At 44.3% G+C, this 20,950-nt stretch overlaps 1 protein-coding gene across 1 annotated transcript in view; it reads right to left on the reverse strand.

Annotated features, from left to right (window-relative positions):
- Window positions 1-20,950, reverse strand: part of CAMKMT (calmodulin-lysine N-methyltransferase) — a 308,776-nt gene that overhangs the window by 21,838 nt on the left and 265,988 nt on the right. Inside the window, exons 9-10 of the mRNA XM_075267047.1 lie at window positions 16,327-16,390; window positions 4,469-4,600 (exon numbers count right to left, since the gene is read on the reverse strand). Of these exons, the coding sequence (XP_075123148.1) occupies window positions 4,469-4,600; window positions 16,327-16,390 (196 nt within the window). The remainder of the gene's footprint in view (window positions 1-4,468; window positions 4,601-16,326; window positions 16,391-20,950) is intronic.

Raw genomic sequence — 20,950 nt, forward strand, 5'->3', positions numbered from 1 at the left:
CGAAGGGCATTATTGTTGGGTGCCGATTTCACGCCAGCAATGATTTTATTTATCCAATAATTGCCCCGCATCCCGCCATGAATGTTTATCACGTCGGCAAATGCCAAGAAATGGGCAAAAATAATACAAAGTATTGTCATCTACGGTCAAAGTCCTGACATTTGTATATTTTATTAGGTGATGCAGTGATGTATGGCTGCTATATATTGTTTGCTATTAGTGTATAGAGTGTATATCTCCTATTGTCTTATATGCAGTCGTATAGACTAAAGAACATCATTACTATGGCCTAGGAGAAGGCGGAGGGAGTAGACAAGGGCTATAGGTTACAGAGTGGTGGATAAATATAAACTTCTCCAAAGAGTAAGTGTTACAGATCAATAAGTCGCTTTCTTTCTAGAGACAGAACAGCACAATGACAACATTTTTCCTTACAACTAGTGCCGAGCAGAACGTAGAAATAGAGATAACTAGGCCACTATGGTCAATACCCGGTGTCCCAAATAGGACAGCATGGCGAACATAGTTCAATGCACAGACTATATATTAATATATCTGCATTTTATAAGTTTTGTTTTGCTGGTTCTGGTGACAGTAACCTATCTATCTGCAGGGCTGGGGTGATATGCTGGTTCTGGTGACAGTAACCTATCTATCTGCAGGGCTGGGGTGATATGCTGGTTCTGGTGACAGTAACCTATCTATCTGCAGGGCTGGGGTGATATGCTGGTTCTGGTGACAGTAACCTATCTATCTGCAGGGCTGGGGTGATATGCTGGTTCTGGTGACAGTAACCTATCTATCTGCAGGGCTGGGGTGATATGCTGGTTCTGGTGACAGTAACCTATCTATGTGCAGGGCTGGGGTGATATGCTGGTTCTGGTGACAGTAACCTATCTATCTGCAGGGCTGGGGTGATATGCTGGTTCTGGTGACAGTAACCTATCTATCTGCAGGGCTGGGGTGATATGCTGGTTCTGGTGACAGTAACCTATCTATCTGCAGAGCTGGGGTGATATGCTGGGTCTAGTGACAGTAACCTATCTATCTGCAGGGCTGGGGTGATATGCTGGGTCTAGTGACAGTAACCTATCTATCTGCAGAGCTGGGGTGATATGCTGGGTCTAGTGACAGTAACCTATCTATCTGCAGGGCTGGGGTGATATGCTGGTTCTGGTGACAGTAACCTATCAATCTGCAGAGCTGGGGTGATATGCTGGGTCTAGTGACAGTAACCTATCTATCTGCAGGGCTGGGGTGATATGCTGGGTCTAGTGACAGTAACCTATCTATCTGCAGAGCTGGGGTGATATGCTGGGTCTAGTGACAGTAACCTATCTATCTGCAGGGCTGGGGTGATATGCTGGGTCTAGTGACAGTAACCTATCTATCTGCAGGGCTGGGGTGATATGCTGGGTGCTGGAAATACACTCTTTTTAAGGTGCTTACAAAGTTCCTGGACTTTGTGAGCAAAAAAGATGGTTCAGTCCGTATCTGTTGAAATCCTTGTATGGCAGGTCTAAGGTCCCGTTCACTCGGGCACAGTGGGGGCGGATTATGGTGCGTAATCCACGTCATAGTCCAGGCTGCCCTTTCTTCAGGCGGATTCCGCGGCTAATTGTCCCATGCACCACTTTCTTATCAGTAGCTTCTGGCTACTGGGACACGTAATTGGATAACAATTTGCCTGAATTGGAATAATACAATATATGGACGTACTGGGACGGATTTATCTTGTCTTGTATGCCAGTTTTCTGTTTTACGCCACCTTTCCCACTTTCCTGAAATAGTTGTTGCAAGAAGTGTGACGTGGTCATGGCCACCATCTTCCACAGATTTATGATCATTTACTCTAATAGCCCAACCAAAGGTTATGCTCTTCTCTTTACAAAACAGGGGTGGCCGAAACCCCTTTCCAGACAAGAATGAATAGAGAGGTGACGATGAACTCGAGAGGGGTTTACCAGTTTCCCAATATTGATGACCTACTAACAGATCAGTGGGACTCCGACCCCTTAGGCTATACATCAATGGTGCCCTGAACAGGAGATACATTTCCCCCAAAGTGGTTTTTGAGACATTGACACCTTTTGTACTATTGCCGGGGTTCTTTCCAGTGATTGTGGGGGGCACATTGGTCAACGATCATGAGTCAGGAATTGAAGATTTATCCAAGGGACACTATTGACAGTATCAGATCAGTAGAGGGGATCTGATCACTGGGACCTTCACCATTTTCTAGAAAGGGGGTCCTGACACTCTCTCCGTGAATAGAGTGAAGGATGTGCATATCTATGGCTCTCTATTCAATTCTATGGATCAGCAGAAATAATTGAGAGCTAATACTTGGCCATAGACCCCGAGAGTTGAATAGAGAACATCAGAAAGAACTAGAGCTATGGGAACTCCTTTCTGGTGATCGGTGGTCTCCAAGCAGTCAGACCCTCGCTAATTTAATGCTGATCACAGTATAGGAGATGTGTGGCGCCAGTGGCGCCATTTTTTTTAAAGTGGGAAAACCCTTTAAAGAGGATATGTCACCTCCTCCACCATCTCCAACTTTTTGCATTTATCAGTAGGCGCCACTCCACTGACTTATGTGCAGTTAGAAATTTTGCTCTACCCCCCCCCCCCACACACACACACTCTTCCTGAGCAACTATTTCTCTTCTCTCGGCACCTAACAATAGAAAGTATGATTGTGCTGAAACTAACAGCACTGATGGCTCAGGAATGGCGGGGGCTAGAGAAAAAAAATTCCAAATGTGCCAGAATCAGTTGGAGTTGGTAGAAGGTCCTCCATAAGGCTGAGGCCACGTTGAGGAAATGCCGCAGTTTTGGCTTCTACATAGTGCCAAGAGGGGGAGCGACTTAGTAGCCCAGCAACACCCCTGCTGCTAGGACAAGTCTCAGACTTTGGGCCACACCACCCAAGAGCAACAACAGAAACCATGTAGCACTGTACCATGTGAACAGATCAAAAAGTTTACCTTACTGTAGGGTCTCAGTCAGAAAACTGAACTAGTTGATGGATCCCTGATGCCTCCACCAATTCATCCCAGATGTTTTAATGACCATACGGGCTCCATCTACTGGATCTACTGGCTGAGGCCATATGGCAAGGCAAACTTTTAGATATGGGTTGACATGGTGCGGTGCTGCATGGTGTCTCCCTCTATTGTGGTGCTGTGCCTGTAGGGTGGTGTGGTCCAGAGCCTGAGGGCTAAGCTTGGCACCCGGGGTGTTGCTGGACTGTTGGGTCGCTCCCCCTGTGGGCATTGTGTTGTGGTGGCTTCCATGTAGCACCGCACCCAGTACAGTAAGGACCCCACTATGCAGAGGTCACCAAGAAGTGATCAATATGTATACTAAGAACCTTGTGTTCAATTTTGTAGATTTGGTGAGAAGCCTAGATCTATGGGATGTCCGGGCCAGGCCTAAAATGTTAAATTTCTTGGTGGAAATTTCTTGGTCCCTTAGACTCATATGGGGGTGGGGAGGCAAAAATGAAAAACGTGAATTTTTTTTCTCCCACCGCATTTCTCTGTAGTGTTTCCCGAGCCGCATTTTGCTACATGTGGCCTTTCCTAATTCTGCCATGTTTGTCAATTTTACAAGGAGACCGGTGGTTTGCTTTTACATCGTAGAGAACAACCTATGTACTGGCAAGATAACATGCCATTATCACTGCAGTCACCGCCGGCAGGTTGGAACGGTTGGCACGCTGGTCGGCGACAATGTAATCTACATAAGCCTGTATTTTAAGCGCCCTTTAATGCAAGTGTCCTACGTTGTAACACACACATGATATCCAGCCTGAGATTCGGCGTCCCCGCTCCGCTTTTCATTAGTATCTACCTACAAATAAGGAGCCTATATCGGAGAGTAGTGGCTTTATGTAAGCAAGCTTAGAAATCACAGATAAGTGCTTTTGACCTAAATCTTGCGGCGCCTCGATCTGACATATAACCCCGCAGCTGTGAAATTCTGCTTCGAGATTTAGCAGCCTGAATCTGCCAAGTGACCCGACCATAAAGCAACCGGAGATAAGGATTTAAGGTATGATACGACACAATTAGACATTAGCCGTCTGTTTGTTTCGACACATTTTTCACTCCAGATTAGCCGAACGTTCGGGTTTTGTTTTATTTGCAGCCGCTTGTTGACTTTGGACTGGATACAACGTGTCATACAAATAACCACGGACGGGACGTGGAGGATGTTTTTTTTTAAAAAATATTCTTCCTATGGTAACTCGGCGAGGAGATTCTCGTGTTAAACCCTGCTAGACATGGAGAGATAAAGGGCGGTTTAACAGCAAAAACTAATCACACATAAAAATAGCTGTTTAGAAGCGGCTCACCTAAGGACCGCTTTAATCAAACGTTTGTTACCTGCCAAAAAGACCATGATCTTTTCAGAATGCAATGTGGATTAAAGTATTATCTGTCGCAAGCAGAGAACCAACCTTGGAGTGGAAGTTGGAAATGTGCTCATCATAATTTTCACGTCTTTGGATAGAAAAGCCGGCCGCTTCTGCTAGATTGCAAAACTGGTTTAAAGTGTTCCCTCTTGGTGGAGCAAAAACCATCGCCTGTCCCTGGAAGAATAAAATAAGAAATAAAAATACGCATTTGTAGAAGAACGTTTGGAAAATTTCCAAATATGGCTAGAGGTGCTGACTGCTGCTTTTTCTAAAGGGAACCGAGAACCAGCATATCACCCCAGCCCTGCAGATAGATAGGTTAGTGTCACCAGAACCAGCATATCACCCCAGCCCTGCAGATAGATAGGTTACTGTCACCAGAACCAGCATATCACCCCAGCCCTGCAGATAGATAGGTTACTGTCACCAGAACCAGCATATCACCCCAGCCCTGCAGATAGATAGGTTACTGTCACCAGAACCAGCATATCACCCCCAGCCCTGCAGATAGATAGGTTACTGTCACCAGTACCAGCATATCACCCCAGCCCTGCAGATAGATAGGTTACTGTCACCAGAACCAGCATATCACCCCAGTCCTGCAGATAGATAGGTTACTGTCACCAGAACCAGCATATCACCCCAGCCCTGCAGATAGATAGGTTACTGTCACCAGAACCAGCATATCACCCCAGCCCTGCAGATAGATAGGTTACTGTCACCAGAACCAGTATATCACCCCAGTCCTGCAGATAGATAGGTTACTGTCACCAGTACCAGCATATCACCCCAGTCCTGCAGATAGATAGGTTACTGTCACCAGTACCAGCATATCACCCCAGTCCTGCAGATAGATAGGTTACTGTCACCAGTACCAGCATATCACCCCAGTCCTGCAGATAGATAGGTTACTGTCACCAGTACCAGCATATCACCCCAGTCCTGCAGATAGATAGGTTAGTGTCAGCAGAACCAGCATATCACCCCAGTCCTGCAGATAGATAGGTTACTGTCACCAGTACCAGCATATCACCCCAGTCCTGCAGATAGATAGGTTACTGTCACCAGTACCAGCATATCACCCCAGTCCTGCAGATAGATAGGTTACTGTCACCAGTACCAGCATATCACCCCAGCCCTGCAGATACATAGGTTACTGTCACCAGAACCAGTATATCACCCCAGCCCTGCAGATAGATAGGTTACTGTCACCATACCCAGCATATCACCCCAGCCCTGCAGATAGATAGGTTACTGTCACCAGAACCAGCATATCACCCCAGCCCTGCAGATAGATAGGTTACTGTCACCATACCCAGCATATCACCCCAGCCCTGCAGATAGATAGGTTACTGTCACCAGAACCAGCATATCACCCCAGCCCTGCAGATAGATAGGTTACTGTCACCAGAACCAGCATATCACCCCAGCCCTGCAGATAGATAGGTTACTGTCACCAGAACCAGTATATCACCCCAGTCCTGCAGATAGATAGGTTACTGTCACCAGAACCAGCATATCACCCCAGCCCTGCAGATAGATAGGTTACTGTCACCAGAACCAGCATATCACCCCAGCCCTGCAGATAGATAGGTTACTGTCACCAGAACCAGTATATCACCCCAGTCCTGCAGATAGATAGGTTACTGTCACCAGTACCAGCATATCACCCCAGTCCTGCAGATAGATAGGTTACTGTCACCAGTACCAGCATATCACCCCAGTCCTGCAGATAGATAGGTTAGTGTCAGCAGAACCAGCATATCACCCCAGTCCTGCAGATAGATAGGTTACTGTCACCAGTACCAGCATATCACCCCAGTCCTGCAGATAGATAGGTTACTGTCACCAGTACCAGCATATCACCCCAGTCCTGCAGATAGATAGGTTACTGTCACCAGTACCAGCATATCACCCCAGCCCTGCAGATACATAGGTTACTGTCACCAGAACCAGTATATCACCCCAGCCCTGCAGATAGATAGGTTACTGTCACCATACCCAGCATATCACCCCAGCCCTGCAGATAGATAGGTTACTGTCACCAGAACCAGCATATCACCCCAGCCCTGCAGATACATAGGTTACTGTCACCAGAACCAGTATATCACCCCAGCCCTGCAGATAGATAGGTTACTGTCACCATACCCAGCATATCACCCCAGCCCTGCAGATAGATAGGTTACTGTCACCAGTACCAGCATATCACCCCAGCCCTGCAGATAGATAGGTTACTGTCACCAGACCCAGCATATCACCCCAGCCCTGCAGATAGATAGGTTACTGTCACCAGAACCAGCATATCACCCCAGCCCTGCACATAGATAGGTTACTGTCACCAGAACAAGCATATCACCCCAGCCCTGCAGATAGATAAGTTAGTGTCACCAGAACCAGCATATCACCCCAGCCCTGCAGATAGATAGGTTACTGTCACCAGAACCAGCATATCACCCCAGCCCTGCAGATAGATAGGTTACTGTCACCAGAACCAGCATATCACCCCAGCCCTGCAGATAGATAGGTTACTGTCACCAGACCCAGCATATCACCCCAGCCCTGCAGATAGATAGGTTACTGTCACCAGAACCAGCATATCACCCCAGCCCTGCAGATAGATAGGTTATTGTCACCAGAGCCAGCATATCACCCCAGCCCTGCAGATAGATAGGTTACTGTCACCAGAACCAGCATATCACCCCAGCCCTGCAGATAGATAAGTTAGTGTCACCAGAACCAGCATATCACCCCAGCCCTGCAGATAGATAGGTTACTGTCACCAGAACCAGCATATCACCCCAGCCCTGCACATAGATAGGTTACTGTCACCAGACCCAGCATATCACCCCAGCCCTGCAGATAGATAGGTTACTGTCACCAGACCCAGCATATCACCCCAGTCCTGCAGATAGATAGGTTACAGCATTTTTTCGCTGGGTACTGGTGACAGATTCCCTTTAAAGGAGTCAACTAGGATTCAAAAAATATGGCTGCTTTCTTGTAGAAACAGCACAGGTGTTGAGATTGCAGCTCAATTGAAGTGAATATTTCTTATTTCCTGCAACCCCCCAAACAAACCATGGACAGGTGTGTCATTGTTTTTGAAGAAAACGGCCATGTTTTTCCTACCCAGGATATTCCCTTAAATGAATGTATTGGATAAGCTAAGAACATGACATGAACCAATATGCTAAATAAAGCAGAGTGATACTGAAGCCTACACTCCATAAAGGGACTCATACGACGGCTGACTTTGTACTGGAGATGACTTACAGCTTATGAATGTCCTATGGGCCAGAGTCACTTAGAAAGAGAACACCCGATTCGCCCATGTACTACTGGTTGAGCCATTAATTCTATGTATTATTACAATTCGACACTGCTAGTGAGAGCGAATAATGCTGCTCCTCATGTCTGGTGTTCCCCGCAGTGTCATCCAAGTGCATTTTGCTGATATATCGGTACACCTTGGATGGCACTTGGTTGTGTACATGGGGCCTTAGAAATATAGTCCACAGAGCCAGCGTTTTCTCAATGTTCAGTTGTGATGTCACCATTGGTTCCTGGTTATTGTTTTAATAAGTTCATCCAGGGACTTAATAAGTAACCCTGGGGCCACAGCAAACCCTAACTTGGGGCCACTTCCTTAAGGGTTTTTCCAGGCTTATATTCAGGATAGGCTTTCAATATTTCATTGGTCAAGACTGTCATCTAACTCCCGCACCTCTAAACTCTTCGGGACTGCTGCCAGGTCTGGTAGTCTACAGTATACAGAAACAGATGGCTCTGTACACTATATAGTGAACGTGCAACGTTACTACAGCTCAGCTCCCACTGAGCTGGCCACTATACAATACAAGGATCCTCTGCGGACGTTCTGCTTTCATTAAACTTGTAAGAAAACTGCCAGTGTTTCCGTAGGTATAATTGACATTCATAGCCGAGAGAATATTACATAGAAAAGTCGCGCTATCCATCCAAGTTTATCTATACGTGATTTCCATTGGTGACACTGCAAACGTGTCGGCGGTTGTCCGCTTGTGTCCAGACACGGGCCGGTATATCCTCGGATTCTGACTCCACTGTTTCCTTGATGCTTCATCTTAGGTTGTCCAGATCCTGTGGTTGAGAAGTGGGCAGACATCCTGGAGCAGATTTATTATACCTTATATAGCAATTTTTTTGCCATACAAGGCATAAAAAGTCACAAATTATTTTGCAAAAGAAAATGTGCAAGTTTCTGTTTTCGGCACCACCATCGCCACTTTCCCGAAAAGGAGGCGAGGGTACAGATGTAGTGTAGATGATCATTTCCACAAGAAATATGGCGTAGATGATGTTGGCATTCATTTCCCTGCAGACAAACAGCCCGATGGAGGTTGCACCTAATTTATGAGGACGTATGCACCTTGTGCACCCTCCGCCAGCTCAGGAGTTATGAAGACTGTTGATAATAATGCCAGTCTTCAAAAATCTCCCCAACTTGGGGGAATCTTTGGCAGAAGTTGAAGGGTGTTACATCTGGTGATCGTGGAGGTCAGTGCACCAATGGTCAATTGTTGTTTCTGGAGTGGCCCATCCAATGTTCTGGTTTCATTTAGGTATCGGCAAATATCAACATGGAAATGTGTCAGGGCACCATCCTGCTTATTATTTTAAAGGGGTTGTCCCATTACGGATACTTATTCCCTATCCACAGGACAGGAGATAAGTGTCTGATCACTGGGGGCCTGATCGCTGTGTTCGTCCGTGAACAGGAATATGGGCTATGGGGCTGCAGGGGGCTGCTACACTGTATACCAAGAAGTATTTGGACACCCATGAAAATGAAAATATCTGCGGTCGTGATGTACGTCACCCATTCCGCCGTTAAATAGGAACACCATTGGCATTAGTGCATTGGCATTAGTCGCATGTAAGATGCCACGAAGTGCAGAGTTGTCCAATTTCGAGAAAGGGCTAATTGTAGGGTACCACAGAAATGGACATAGCAAGCGAACTGAATTACCCAAAATTGACTGTGGCCTATGTGATTACGAGGTGGAAGATGAACAGTGATTGTGGGAATGTGCCTCGAGTCAGCAGAGACCCGAAACTGGGAGATAGAGACCGACGATTGCTGGCCAGAGAAACCGCACCCAACCGATGGCTCACATACACCAGGAGTGTCACCAGGCATCCGGGACTATTGTGTCCATCAATCCCATCTGTAAGGAGCGTCTGCTGGGGTCTACCAACTATTGGATAGGAAGAAATGTTTTCTATTCTACCGCGGGTGTCCAAATACTTATTGGTAGACAGTGTAGAGGTTACAGTCTCGGCAGCCCCGTAGAAGTCAATGGAGTACTGATCACACAAGAGCACCGGAGCTCCTTTCACTTTAGGAAGACATTCAGTCCCGGTCCTCCTGATCACTGAGGAACCCAGTGTTACGGTCATCAGGCTATCTTAAAAAAAAACTAAAATAAACAATAGCCAGCAGATCCCAACTGGACTCTAAGCCGCAGAGCTACGTTGGTGTGAACAAGGTCCGACAATTAATGTCACTGCCGAGCTACAACACCATCTGGGTACAGACAGGGACTTATAGAATGATCTCTGCAGGACAGAGCAGCCGCAAATGAATACCAAGTCTTGCAGTTACTCCACTGCAAGACAAAACACAAACTATGACCGTGTGCTCCCAGTAGCTTTCTGGGCTGCACCCACCACAGCTACCTGCTGTTGCAGCACTACAGGTAGCAGGCTAACTAAAGTAGGAGTTCCCACAATACTAACTAAGGGGAGGAGTCCCACAATTTTAAGTTAAGGTTGAGATTCTCACTACCTACCTAACTAAGGCAGCTTGCTGCCAAACTAATGTCTTGCACTAACGTCTACAACATGAAATTGAGGCTAGAACACCGGGCTGCCCAAACCTGCCTCCTTAAATGGAGGGAAGGTGGCCCTGATCAGCTAGCTCAGGTGCCCAAGCCAGCTGCTCATAGGTTGCCACCAGTGTCCGTCATCAGACTGACCACACCCACCAGGTGCAAAAGGATTAACCACTGCTATGCTGGACTGAGCAGTAACAGGAATAGGCTGTGACCTTGATACCTTGGCTGCACCTGCTACACAGTCCTAACACCCAGCAATTGGACCCTTATCCCCGGTCCTGTGGATAGGAGATAAGTGTCCATAATGGGACAACCCCTGTATATCTAATGTGCAGTACATCGATATACCATGGCTAGTGCGTCATTCCATGTTCTATCCTCTCGGTTGTGACTTCCACACTATAATTTCGCACCATTCTTTTTGGGTCACCCCGTACATAATCTTCCCTAAACATGGAAATGCTACGAGCCTTCTGGACAAGTAGACAAACACTTGCAATCCATTCCCGTGTTCCGGATACCCCACTGCAACCTCTGCCAACACATAAACACATCGGATGTTTCTAAATGTCTATTAATACCAGTAATACGTTAGTGAAAAAATATGATAACCATCGGGGCCACTTCACGGAGCGAAGCAACGACACATAATAACCTGACAAAGCGGAAGAATGAAAACCGAACCTGCGTCGCCCAGCCAAATCTTTTATTTTCCAGCCTGAAGCTGAAGATGAACTCAGTGTCCCATCGGAACTGTCTCTCAGGTGGCGAGCATCGCTGTGTATTAAAAACTCAAAGTCTATCCGTGAAATGCTGCAGAGCGCTCCGGCATAAGGAGAAATAAACTCACAATCAATTCATGGAGAACAGCGGGGATATACTTTAGCAGCACATTGCAGCATACGGAAGGCATAACCACCAGCACGCCTTTCATCTCAAAGTTAAAGTGAAAACCTGTGTTCTATCAGAACGGCTTCACAGGTGGCGAGAATTGTGAAAACAAATCAGGCGACGCACGGCCCTTTCACAGTACAATCCACTTTTGCTCGAATTCCCTTTCTTCTAACCTGTTGCTGATCCTGCGGCTGTACCCTTAAATACCTCCCGGGAGTATAATTTCATTCTCAAAAATACATTAACGCTGCTTAATATCCTCATCAATAAATGGCTAGCAACGGAAAAAATCTTACGTATAGCAGGCCATAAGGAATGTTCTACAAAAAGACAAGGTGAAATTCGAAAAGGACCTGAAAATTTTGTTTAGCCCTTCCTGACCAATATTTTAGGGTGCCGTTGGGTTGGGTTCGATGGAATGGACTACTCAGTCTCACGCTATGCAAAGTTAGGCTCCATGCACACGACCGAGGGTGCAACCCAAGGGGGCGTCTAATGGTCTGTTCTGATGAAAATTGAGCAGGTCCTGTCCTGCAGATCAAAAGCCCCCCATAGAGTTAAGTGCATGACGGAACGTATTTGGATGTGTGAGTAATCCGAATGCTTTCTGCTGTATGGCCATGTGCATGGAGTCTAAGGGTAAGCTCACACAGGGTTTTTTTTTACCGGAACCTGAGGCGAAGGCCATCTCACATTCCGGTCCAAAATACGGGTAGCTGTGACTGGATGATGGTGCAGTGTACTGGCATCCAGTCGCAAACTCCGCTCTAGATTAGGCCCAAATGAATGGGCCTAGTCAACAGGGACTGTCTTCAGGTGGATGTCGCGAGGCAAATCTGCCTGAAAGAATGAGCATGTCGCTCATGACCGGCTCCGATTGATTTCAATGGGAGCCGTCTTTTTGGTCAGGATTTTGAGGCAGATACGACCTCAAAATCCTGACCAAAACATCCCGTGTGAACTTACCCTTAGGCTTTATTTAGGCTCACATCCCACGTGTTGCCGCTGTAGTTTTTTCCCGCAGTGCCTTTTTGCTGCCGCTCGCTACATGGGGCCTTAGCCTTACCGATCCGCCAATTAGACCTTATTTACGTGTGATTTCCATGCTAACCATGAATATTTCTTTTAATAGGTGCATGCAGACCTCTGTTTGTTTTGCACAGGCCAAAAAGAGTAGAGAGCTGCTTTATTTTGGTCCATTTTGCAGACCATAGAGCTCCAATACAGTCACACATAGCACATGGATGCCATCCATTTGCTGTCCATTTTTTCCTGACCTTGGCATTGATCTATAGGGATCAGCATTCTAATAGGTGGTGCTAGAGCATGTTTACGTTTCTCCCAAGGAGGACTTATTTGTATATTCCTTTCCCAGAATTTTTAGCAGAGTATATGTGTCCCTGTACACCACGAGGTGATGTCTCTTTAAAGGGATCCTATCATTAAGATCAAATTTTTGTCCCTAACATGTAGGAATAGCCATAAGAAAGGCTCTTCTTCTCCTACCTTTAGATGTCTTCTCCGCGCCGTTCCGTAGAAATCACGGTTTTCGTCGGAATGCAAGTGAGTTCTCTCGCAGCACTGGGGGCGTTCCCAATTCTGCAAGAGAAATCTCCAGCGCTGCCTCCATCTTCTTCAGGGACGCGTCTTCTTCTGGGGGTTGGCTTCAAAATTCTAGGCCTCAGGCCTTTAAGGAGACATAGAATCACTTTTGACTCAAAGTTCCCGAAAGTATAGCAATGGCGGTTCAGCCAGATAGAGAAGTCATGATCATACACAATAAAACCCATTAGCTACACTGACAGTTCTTGTGTCTTACGAGGTGTGCGCTAAACACAAACCTCACTGTTGGCATAAAGCATAAACAAACACGACCGTACGCTTTGATACAAGACAGAACAAAGTGCTGCGGAGTCCGGTGGGGGGTAATCCCTGCATTAAATAATCCATTAAAATTTAAGCCTTCTCTCTGCAAACAGCAGATAATAAGATATTTAAGGTGCGTCTTCTCTAACCCTGAATTCACACACATGCCAATCGGCCAATCGTATTATAATGCTGTATCTATATAAAGTAACATCTCCGCCAATGTTTGTGCTTCTTATTGTTATAAATAAAGGTATTCAAGTATTGACTCATAAAAGTCTAAAGCAAACTGGCGAATCAATCCGCAACTTGGTAAAAGACGTTGCCTCCAAGCCCGGTGTTAGCGGCCGTCATCCTGATCTGGAGCCAAAGTCAAGAGGGCGACTGCTCATGTGCCCCGCCTGGTGCCCGGCTCTCAATACAAGAAACAGGGTTAATTAAAGGGAAACTCCATATCAGGCTGAGGCTCCGGAAGAAATGAACCGGAGGCGGAAAATACTCCTTTCCCATCAGTGTGGAATTAGAAATGAAATTTGGCAGAATCCACTCGCAGAATTTGGAACTTGGCCCTGCCCGATAAAGGAAAAATACAGGGCACTCTTTTCCAAATTTAGCTTCAATTTTTGCACCATAATCCACTTCAAAATCCTGAAACAGAAATGTTATGCTTGACAAATACAGCGTCAATATTGTACATCTGAACACTCCCTTAAGACTGGGGCCCCACGTTGCAGAAACACAGCTTTTTTTGTTGCAGATTTTGTTGCGGAGCCAAAGCCAGGAGTGGATTGAACAGAAGGGAGAAGTCTAAGAACTTCCTATGTATTTCCCATTCCTTATGTAGCCATTCTCAGCTTTGGCTCAAAAAAACTGCAACAAAAAAAGCTGCGTTTCTGCAACGTGGGGCTCTAGCCTAAGGCTCCACGGGCCGTAAATGTAATCCTAAAGCGCTGTGGGGAGAACCGCTGCGTGAACGCATTGCGATTTCTTCCGCAAAGTGGGGATGGGATTTGCATCAATCCCATCCACTTTGCAGATACTGTGTAACCTCGTGATTTTTCCCACAGCGTTTCCAGGAAACAGTTTTTCCACGAATGACATTTATCCCCTAGCCATGAGATACCCCAGAAATGTCTGATCACTGGGGGGTCCAACAATTGGGTGAGACAACCCATCACGAGAATGGGGCCCGACAAATACCCCCAAGTGCCCATTTGAATAGAATAGTTGTGTGCAGGCTCGATCACTGCTCCATTCACTGCCATGGCAGATAGCGGTCCCGGAAGTAGTGACTCCATCTACATTGTGCACTCAAGGGGAACCTGTGGACCCCCATTTTCATGATTTTGTGGTTGGGGATAAGTGTTTACAATGGGAAAACCACTTTATGCATCCTGCAGGCTTTCTTTAGTGTACCCCCCCCCCCCACAGGAATAATACATTGGGGTAATTGACTAAGCTCCAGGGGCAGATTCTGGCTTAATTAGTAGTAAAAATGCCACAAATGACTTTTTTAATATGTTTTAGACACTTTTTGAACTTCGCTTAACAAGGGTAAAGGATGTGACTTAAAGACGCCATCGTATGCTACAATGACACCACCAAGGGATGGACTAGAGTTAGTCAAAAGTGTCTAAGAATGTATCAAATTGATCACAACTTTCATAAATTTGTAACATTTTTAGAATGCACGATCTAAATTTAGGCTATTAGACAAGCTTAGTAAATTTGCCCCGAGGTTTCAGCTCTGCCCAGACTATTCCTTTAATGGAAAGCTCAACAAGGTCCTAAGAAACATCATTTGCTTAGACTATTGGATTAATGATGGGCATAAGAGTGTTTCAGAAGACTCCTTTAATATTGCTCTAAGGCAGGGTAGGGAAGGTACGGCTCTCCAGCTGTTGCAAAACTACAACTCCCAGCATGCATACTTGTTCTGCTGTTCTTGGAACTCCCATGGAAGTGAATGGAGCATGCTGGGAGTTGTAGTTTCACAGCAGCTGGAGAGCCGAAGGTTCCCTACCCCTGCTCTAAAGCATTTGCCCCAAAGTGTATGTATGGGGGACCTAAAAAGTCACATTATTCAGCCAGTGCATTTATAAAGAGTGCTGCAACATGGGAGTCCAATGGGTGGCTCTACTCAATGCTTAATAGCCTCCCAGGGACGGTTGTACAGAGATATCTGTCAATCACTGATTAGGACCGCCCACTGGACTCTTTAAGCGCAACTAAACTTCTATTTCTTTCTTTTTTTTTTTAAATCCATAGCACAGTTGAAGGTAGCAAACTTACCTGTACTTAAAGAAAAGTGCCTTCTTTTTCAGTTATTTGCCACCCTCTTCCACGTATTAAATGTGCACAACAGAAGTCTATGGAGAAGGGAAGGGGAGGAAGGGTAGAGTTCCTCAGAACAAAGAAAGACAGAGAGAGAGTTCTCTAGAGAGACACACCTAGGTTATCAGGAATTACCACTCAGCATAATGTAGACGACCTCCTTCTCCTCCTCCCCTCTCCATAGACTTCATTGTACACTAACACCGCTTTTGTATGGAGCATGGCAAAATCATTCCGATAAGAAGTAAAGACAGGAGTAATAGTTAAAGACACCGGCACTTCTCTTTAGTAAAGTTTATTACAAAGTTTATTTCCGTCACTTGGACTATGGATTCATGAAAAAAAACAAGTATAAAAAAATTAATAAAACACAAGTTTGAAATATTTCTTACAAAACTATATATCAATAGGTCTCTCAATATTTCCCTGAAACGGGACAACCCCTTTAATTGTATTTATACCCTATTATTATTATTATTATTATTATTATTATTTTATTTAATTTTTTTTTTATATATTTTTTTGGGTAAAATTTCACTACATAGGATACAAATAACATCTAACACACAAGCAAAAAAAAAGAAAAAAAAATCGCCATCTTGCTTTTCCTTTCACTCCAGTATTATCAAAGAGAAATACTCTACAAAATGTTTGATATAAAAAAAAAATAATAATCTCATTCTATCTTTGAAGCGGTTTCATTTATTTTGCTCCCTACTGTGAGTCTTATCAGAAGGCCAAGTAGAGGAAGTTTCCCTAGTTTATGATTAGGAAAGAATCTGATAGATTAGAAGACTCAATTGAAGTTGGACATAATAAGTATTACAGTATTACATGACATTAATCCCGCCATTCCATTACTTTCTCAATCATTGTGCGGAGACTAATTATTCTGAAGCCAGTGATGGGGAGGAATAGCCGCATACTTACACTGGGCCGCAGTAATCTCTTTATGGCATCAGCAAGGCAAGCTCTGTACTGGTCCAGAAACAGGCTGACATTCAGGAGAGAACACATTGCGGATTACTCCGGGGTTTTGACATTTTAATGATACAAGAAAGACAAATATTAAAGCAACTCAACTCATTAAGCGGAGATAACAGAAGCTTTTAACAATTCAATTAGTAGCAAATTAGTATCGAGTCATCCGCTACATAGTAGGAATATAGCACGGTGGCCGAATGTGGACGACACGCTGCCCAGCCATGATGGCCAATGGGGGTATATCAAGGTTACCACCGGGAGTTAGGACATGAGTTCTTACCTTAGCGAGGACCTTTCATGTCTTGATCAATGTGCGGACTAGAAAGCGGACACAACGCTGAATTCGGTATGTGCCCTGGTGCTAGAAATATCAGTATTGTTAATTTTGGTACCGATATTTCCCCACTGTCAGAAGGGCAGGCCTCATAGCCTAATGTCATGCCCCTTCTGACAGTACAGGGCTATGTTATATTACAGTCAAGTGGGGTGTTCATCACAGCCCGATTACGGCAGTAGGCTGTAAGGTCCGCCCTTCTGACAGTGGGGAGAGATCGGTGCCAAGATTAACAGCACCAATATCTCCAGTGACAGGACACGTCCCAGGAAAGCCAACTCTATCATCTTTCACATTGATGAGGACATGAAGTCTGTCACCAGATCCGAGTATATCAACCTAACCCTGCTGATAGATAGGTTAGGGTCACCTGACTCCAATGCTGTTTTCCCCATAGAAATCGGTGTCTCTGTTGCACAGGTATCACCAATTTTGCCCTCATGTAAATAGTCTCTTTGGAGCAATGGGGGCGTTACTGCTTAACTCTTTGGAGCAACGCCCTTGTAGCATCAAAGCACCCATTTGCATATTGATAAAATATGCATATCCAGACAACGGAGGCAGCAATTCACAAGTGGTTGATTAAGGAGACCATAACCTATCTATCTGCAGGGCTGGGTGGATATGATGAGTTCTGGTTAATGATCCCCTTTAAAGGTAATCTATAACCTCCCCCACTGGGGGTGGGGCCTTCCGCTTCGCTTGCCGCTACCATCTCCTGCATGCACCACCCTTTGAAGTAAGAATTGATCCTCCCACTACTATGACATCACTCCTCCCACTTGAGCAACCAGAGCTGAAGGCCCGCCCCCAGTGCGCCAGCGGTCTCATTTGCATAAGATTTCAACATTGTTTCTTTCCAAATCTACAAAAATAAGATACATAACATCGGTATAATGCTGCTTATGGGGTTCATTTTGTTAAATGACAAAAATAAACTGTTAACCCTTCTATTTCTGGATACATTCTTACTATACAACATTTTACACATCCCCCTGCCTAAAACATTTGCACAACACTATACAACAGGCTGAAATAAAAAAGAAACTAGAAAGTTGAATAGAGTTTTGCCAACGTGACAGAATACGACAATACAAAATAAATTCTTTGATTCTAGGGGAAATTGAATACATTTTATTTGACATTGTGACAATAAGTTGTGTCCTGTCGCCTTATATAAGGACATTTACGGTAAGTCGGGGACGCGGCGACTCTACGGTATTAGGTTAAACTCTTGATGTATGAATCAGGTTAAGTGTACAAGAGCATTATATAACGGCACAAGTGACTGTAAGGAGATTTCAGGGGCTACAGAAACGTGTCTTGGAAGATGAGACTTATATCCGTGATCATTAGGAATGGCAAGAACACAAAAACCTCAGCGGCAAGTGCAGGGGCATCGAAACAAATCGCAACCAACTGAGAGGAGAATAAAACAACACCCCCAAGACAACTCAAGTCAGCAATATCCCCAGCAGACAAATTGGATGAAAGACTCAGAAGTAATTCAAGAAGCCTCCGCACAGCTGCTCAATAACAAGGGCGAGGTAAAAGATGTCATTCCCTGCAAATAGTGAAGGATCTAGCTACTAGGTCATAATACGGCTTATTCAAGACCTCTGAAAGGTCACGACTTCTTACGCTAATACCAGTATGTCGGTCAAGACGTTCTATCCATCTATCTCCTATCTATCTATCTATCTATCTATCTATCTATCTATCTCCTATCTATCTATCTATCTATCTATCTATCTATCTATCCATCTATCTCCTATCTATCTATCTATCTATCTATCTATCTCCTATCTATCTATCTATCTATCTATCTATCTATCTCCTATCTATCTATCTATCTATCTATCTATCTATCTATCTATCTATCTATCTATCTCCTATCTATCTATCTATCTATATCTATCTATCTATCTCCTATCTATCTATCTATCTATCTATCTATCTATCTATCTCCTATCTATCTATCTATCTATCTATCTCCTATCTATCTATCTATCTATCTATCTCCTATCTATCTATCTATCTATCTATCTATCTGTCTGTCTGTCTGTCTGTCTGTCTGTCTATCTATCTATCTATCTATCTATCTATCTATCTCCTATCTATCTATCTCCTATCTATCTATCTCCTATCTATCTATCTCCTATCTATCTATCTATCTATCTATCTATCTATCTATCTATCTATCTATCTATCTATCATCTATCTATCTATCTCCTATCTGTCTATCTATCTCCTATCTATCTATCTCCTATCTATCTATCTATCTATCTATCTATCTATCTATCTATCTATCTATCCATCTCCTATCTATCTATCTATCTATCTATCTATCTATCTATCTCCTATCTATCTATCTATCTATCTATCTATCTGTCTATCTATCTATCTCCTATCTATCTATCTTCTATCTATCTTTCTATCTATCTGTCTATCTATCGCCTATCTATCTATCTATCTCCTATCTATTTATCTATCTATCTATCTATCTATCTATCTATCTATCATCTATCTATCTATCTATCTATCTATCTATCTATCCATCTCCTATCTATCTATCTATCTATCTATCCATCTCCTATCTATCTATCTATCTATCTATCTATCTATCTATCTATCTATCTATCTATCTATCTATCCTTCAGGTACTGCAGCGCTGCCACATTAATGTCTATAGGGCAATGCTGCAGTATCTAAATCTTATTCTTATGGTAGAGTTGGAAGGGACCTCAAGGGCCATCGGGTCCAACCCCCTGCGAGTGCAGGTTTTCCTAAATCATCCCAGCTATATGTTTCTCCAGATTGCGCTTGAAGATTTCCATTGATGGAGCGCCCACCACCTCCCGTGGCAGCCTATTCCACTCTCTCACTCCCCTCACTGTCAGAAAGTTTTTCCTAATGTCTAATCTGTATCTCTTTCCCTTTAGTTTCATCCCATTGCTTCTTGTACTTCCTTGTGCTAATGAGAATAGGGGAGATCCCTCTGCACTGTGACTACCTTTCAGATATTTGTAGACTGCTATTAAATCTCCCCTCAGCCTTCTCTTCTGCAAACTAAACAATCCCAGTTCTTTTAGCCGCTCCTCATAGGACATGGTTTGCAGACCTTCCACCATTTTGGTTGCTCTTCTCTGGACTTGCTCCAATATATCGATGTCTTTCTTGAATTGAGGCGCCCAGAACTGTACACAGTATTCCAGGTGTGGTCTGACCAGGGAAGAGGACAGCGGAATAATGACCTCTCTTCATCTAGATTCAATGCTTGTCTTAATACATCCCAGAATTTTATTAGCCTTTTTTGCAGCAGCACCGCACTGTTGGCTCATGTTGAATTTGTGATCTACTATTATGCCCAAGTCCTTTTCCCCTATGCTATCACTTAGTTCTATTCCTCCCATACTATAGATGTTTTTTACATTTCTGTTACCCAGATGTAGAACTTTGCATTTGTCCCTATTAAATCCCATTTTGTTGGCCTCAGCCCATTGTTCCAGTGTGTCTAAGTCCTTTTGAATACACTCTCTCTCCTCTCTAGTGTTGGCTATTCCTCCTATCTTCGTATCATCTGCAAATTTTATGAGTTCCCCAATAATTTCATCGTCCAGATCATTTATAAAGATATTAAATCCGCCACCGTGCGCCAGTCTTAGTAATTCTCGCACATCTTGGGCCTGTCAGGGGAATGACTTTAAAGGCTCCGTCCATAATTATTGCCTTTGTAGATGAGTCTGACCTTAATTCTATGTTAGTCAAGAACTGGCGCAGATTTGCGCTATAACTCATGCCGGCTTTGAGTCGCCACCTAGATTCCCAACCAGTCCTGTCCACTCTAAAAAACAGAGGCGAGTAGAACAGAAAAGCCTTAATCGCCATCAAGTTGGTGCATTTTTGGCCAGTCTCTTGGTGCAACTGGGGGAATAAATTAATTCCATTATCCATATACTTATACTCTAATGGTCAAGAAATATGAAATAAGCAGATAAGATAAGATAATCCTTTAATAGTCCCACCATGGGACCATATCTACATGTGACCTTAAAGGGGTTCTCTAGCATTCAAATATGATCTGCTGATTCCTCCGCATCGGTGCTATATCCTCCCTGCTCCCTTCTTACCCTTTGCTTGGCTTTATGTTACTTGCTGCTCTTTGTATCACTGTTATTTACATGCAGTGACTCTGTGGACAAACTACATTTCCCAGGATTCATCTCCCTGCTCTCA

This window comes from Leptodactylus fuscus, chromosome 3 (assembly GCF_031893055.1).
Source record: "Leptodactylus fuscus isolate aLepFus1 chromosome 3, aLepFus1.hap2, whole genome shotgun sequence".
Lineage (NCBI taxonomy): Eukaryota > Metazoa > Chordata > Amphibia > Anura > Leptodactylidae > Leptodactylus > Leptodactylus fuscus.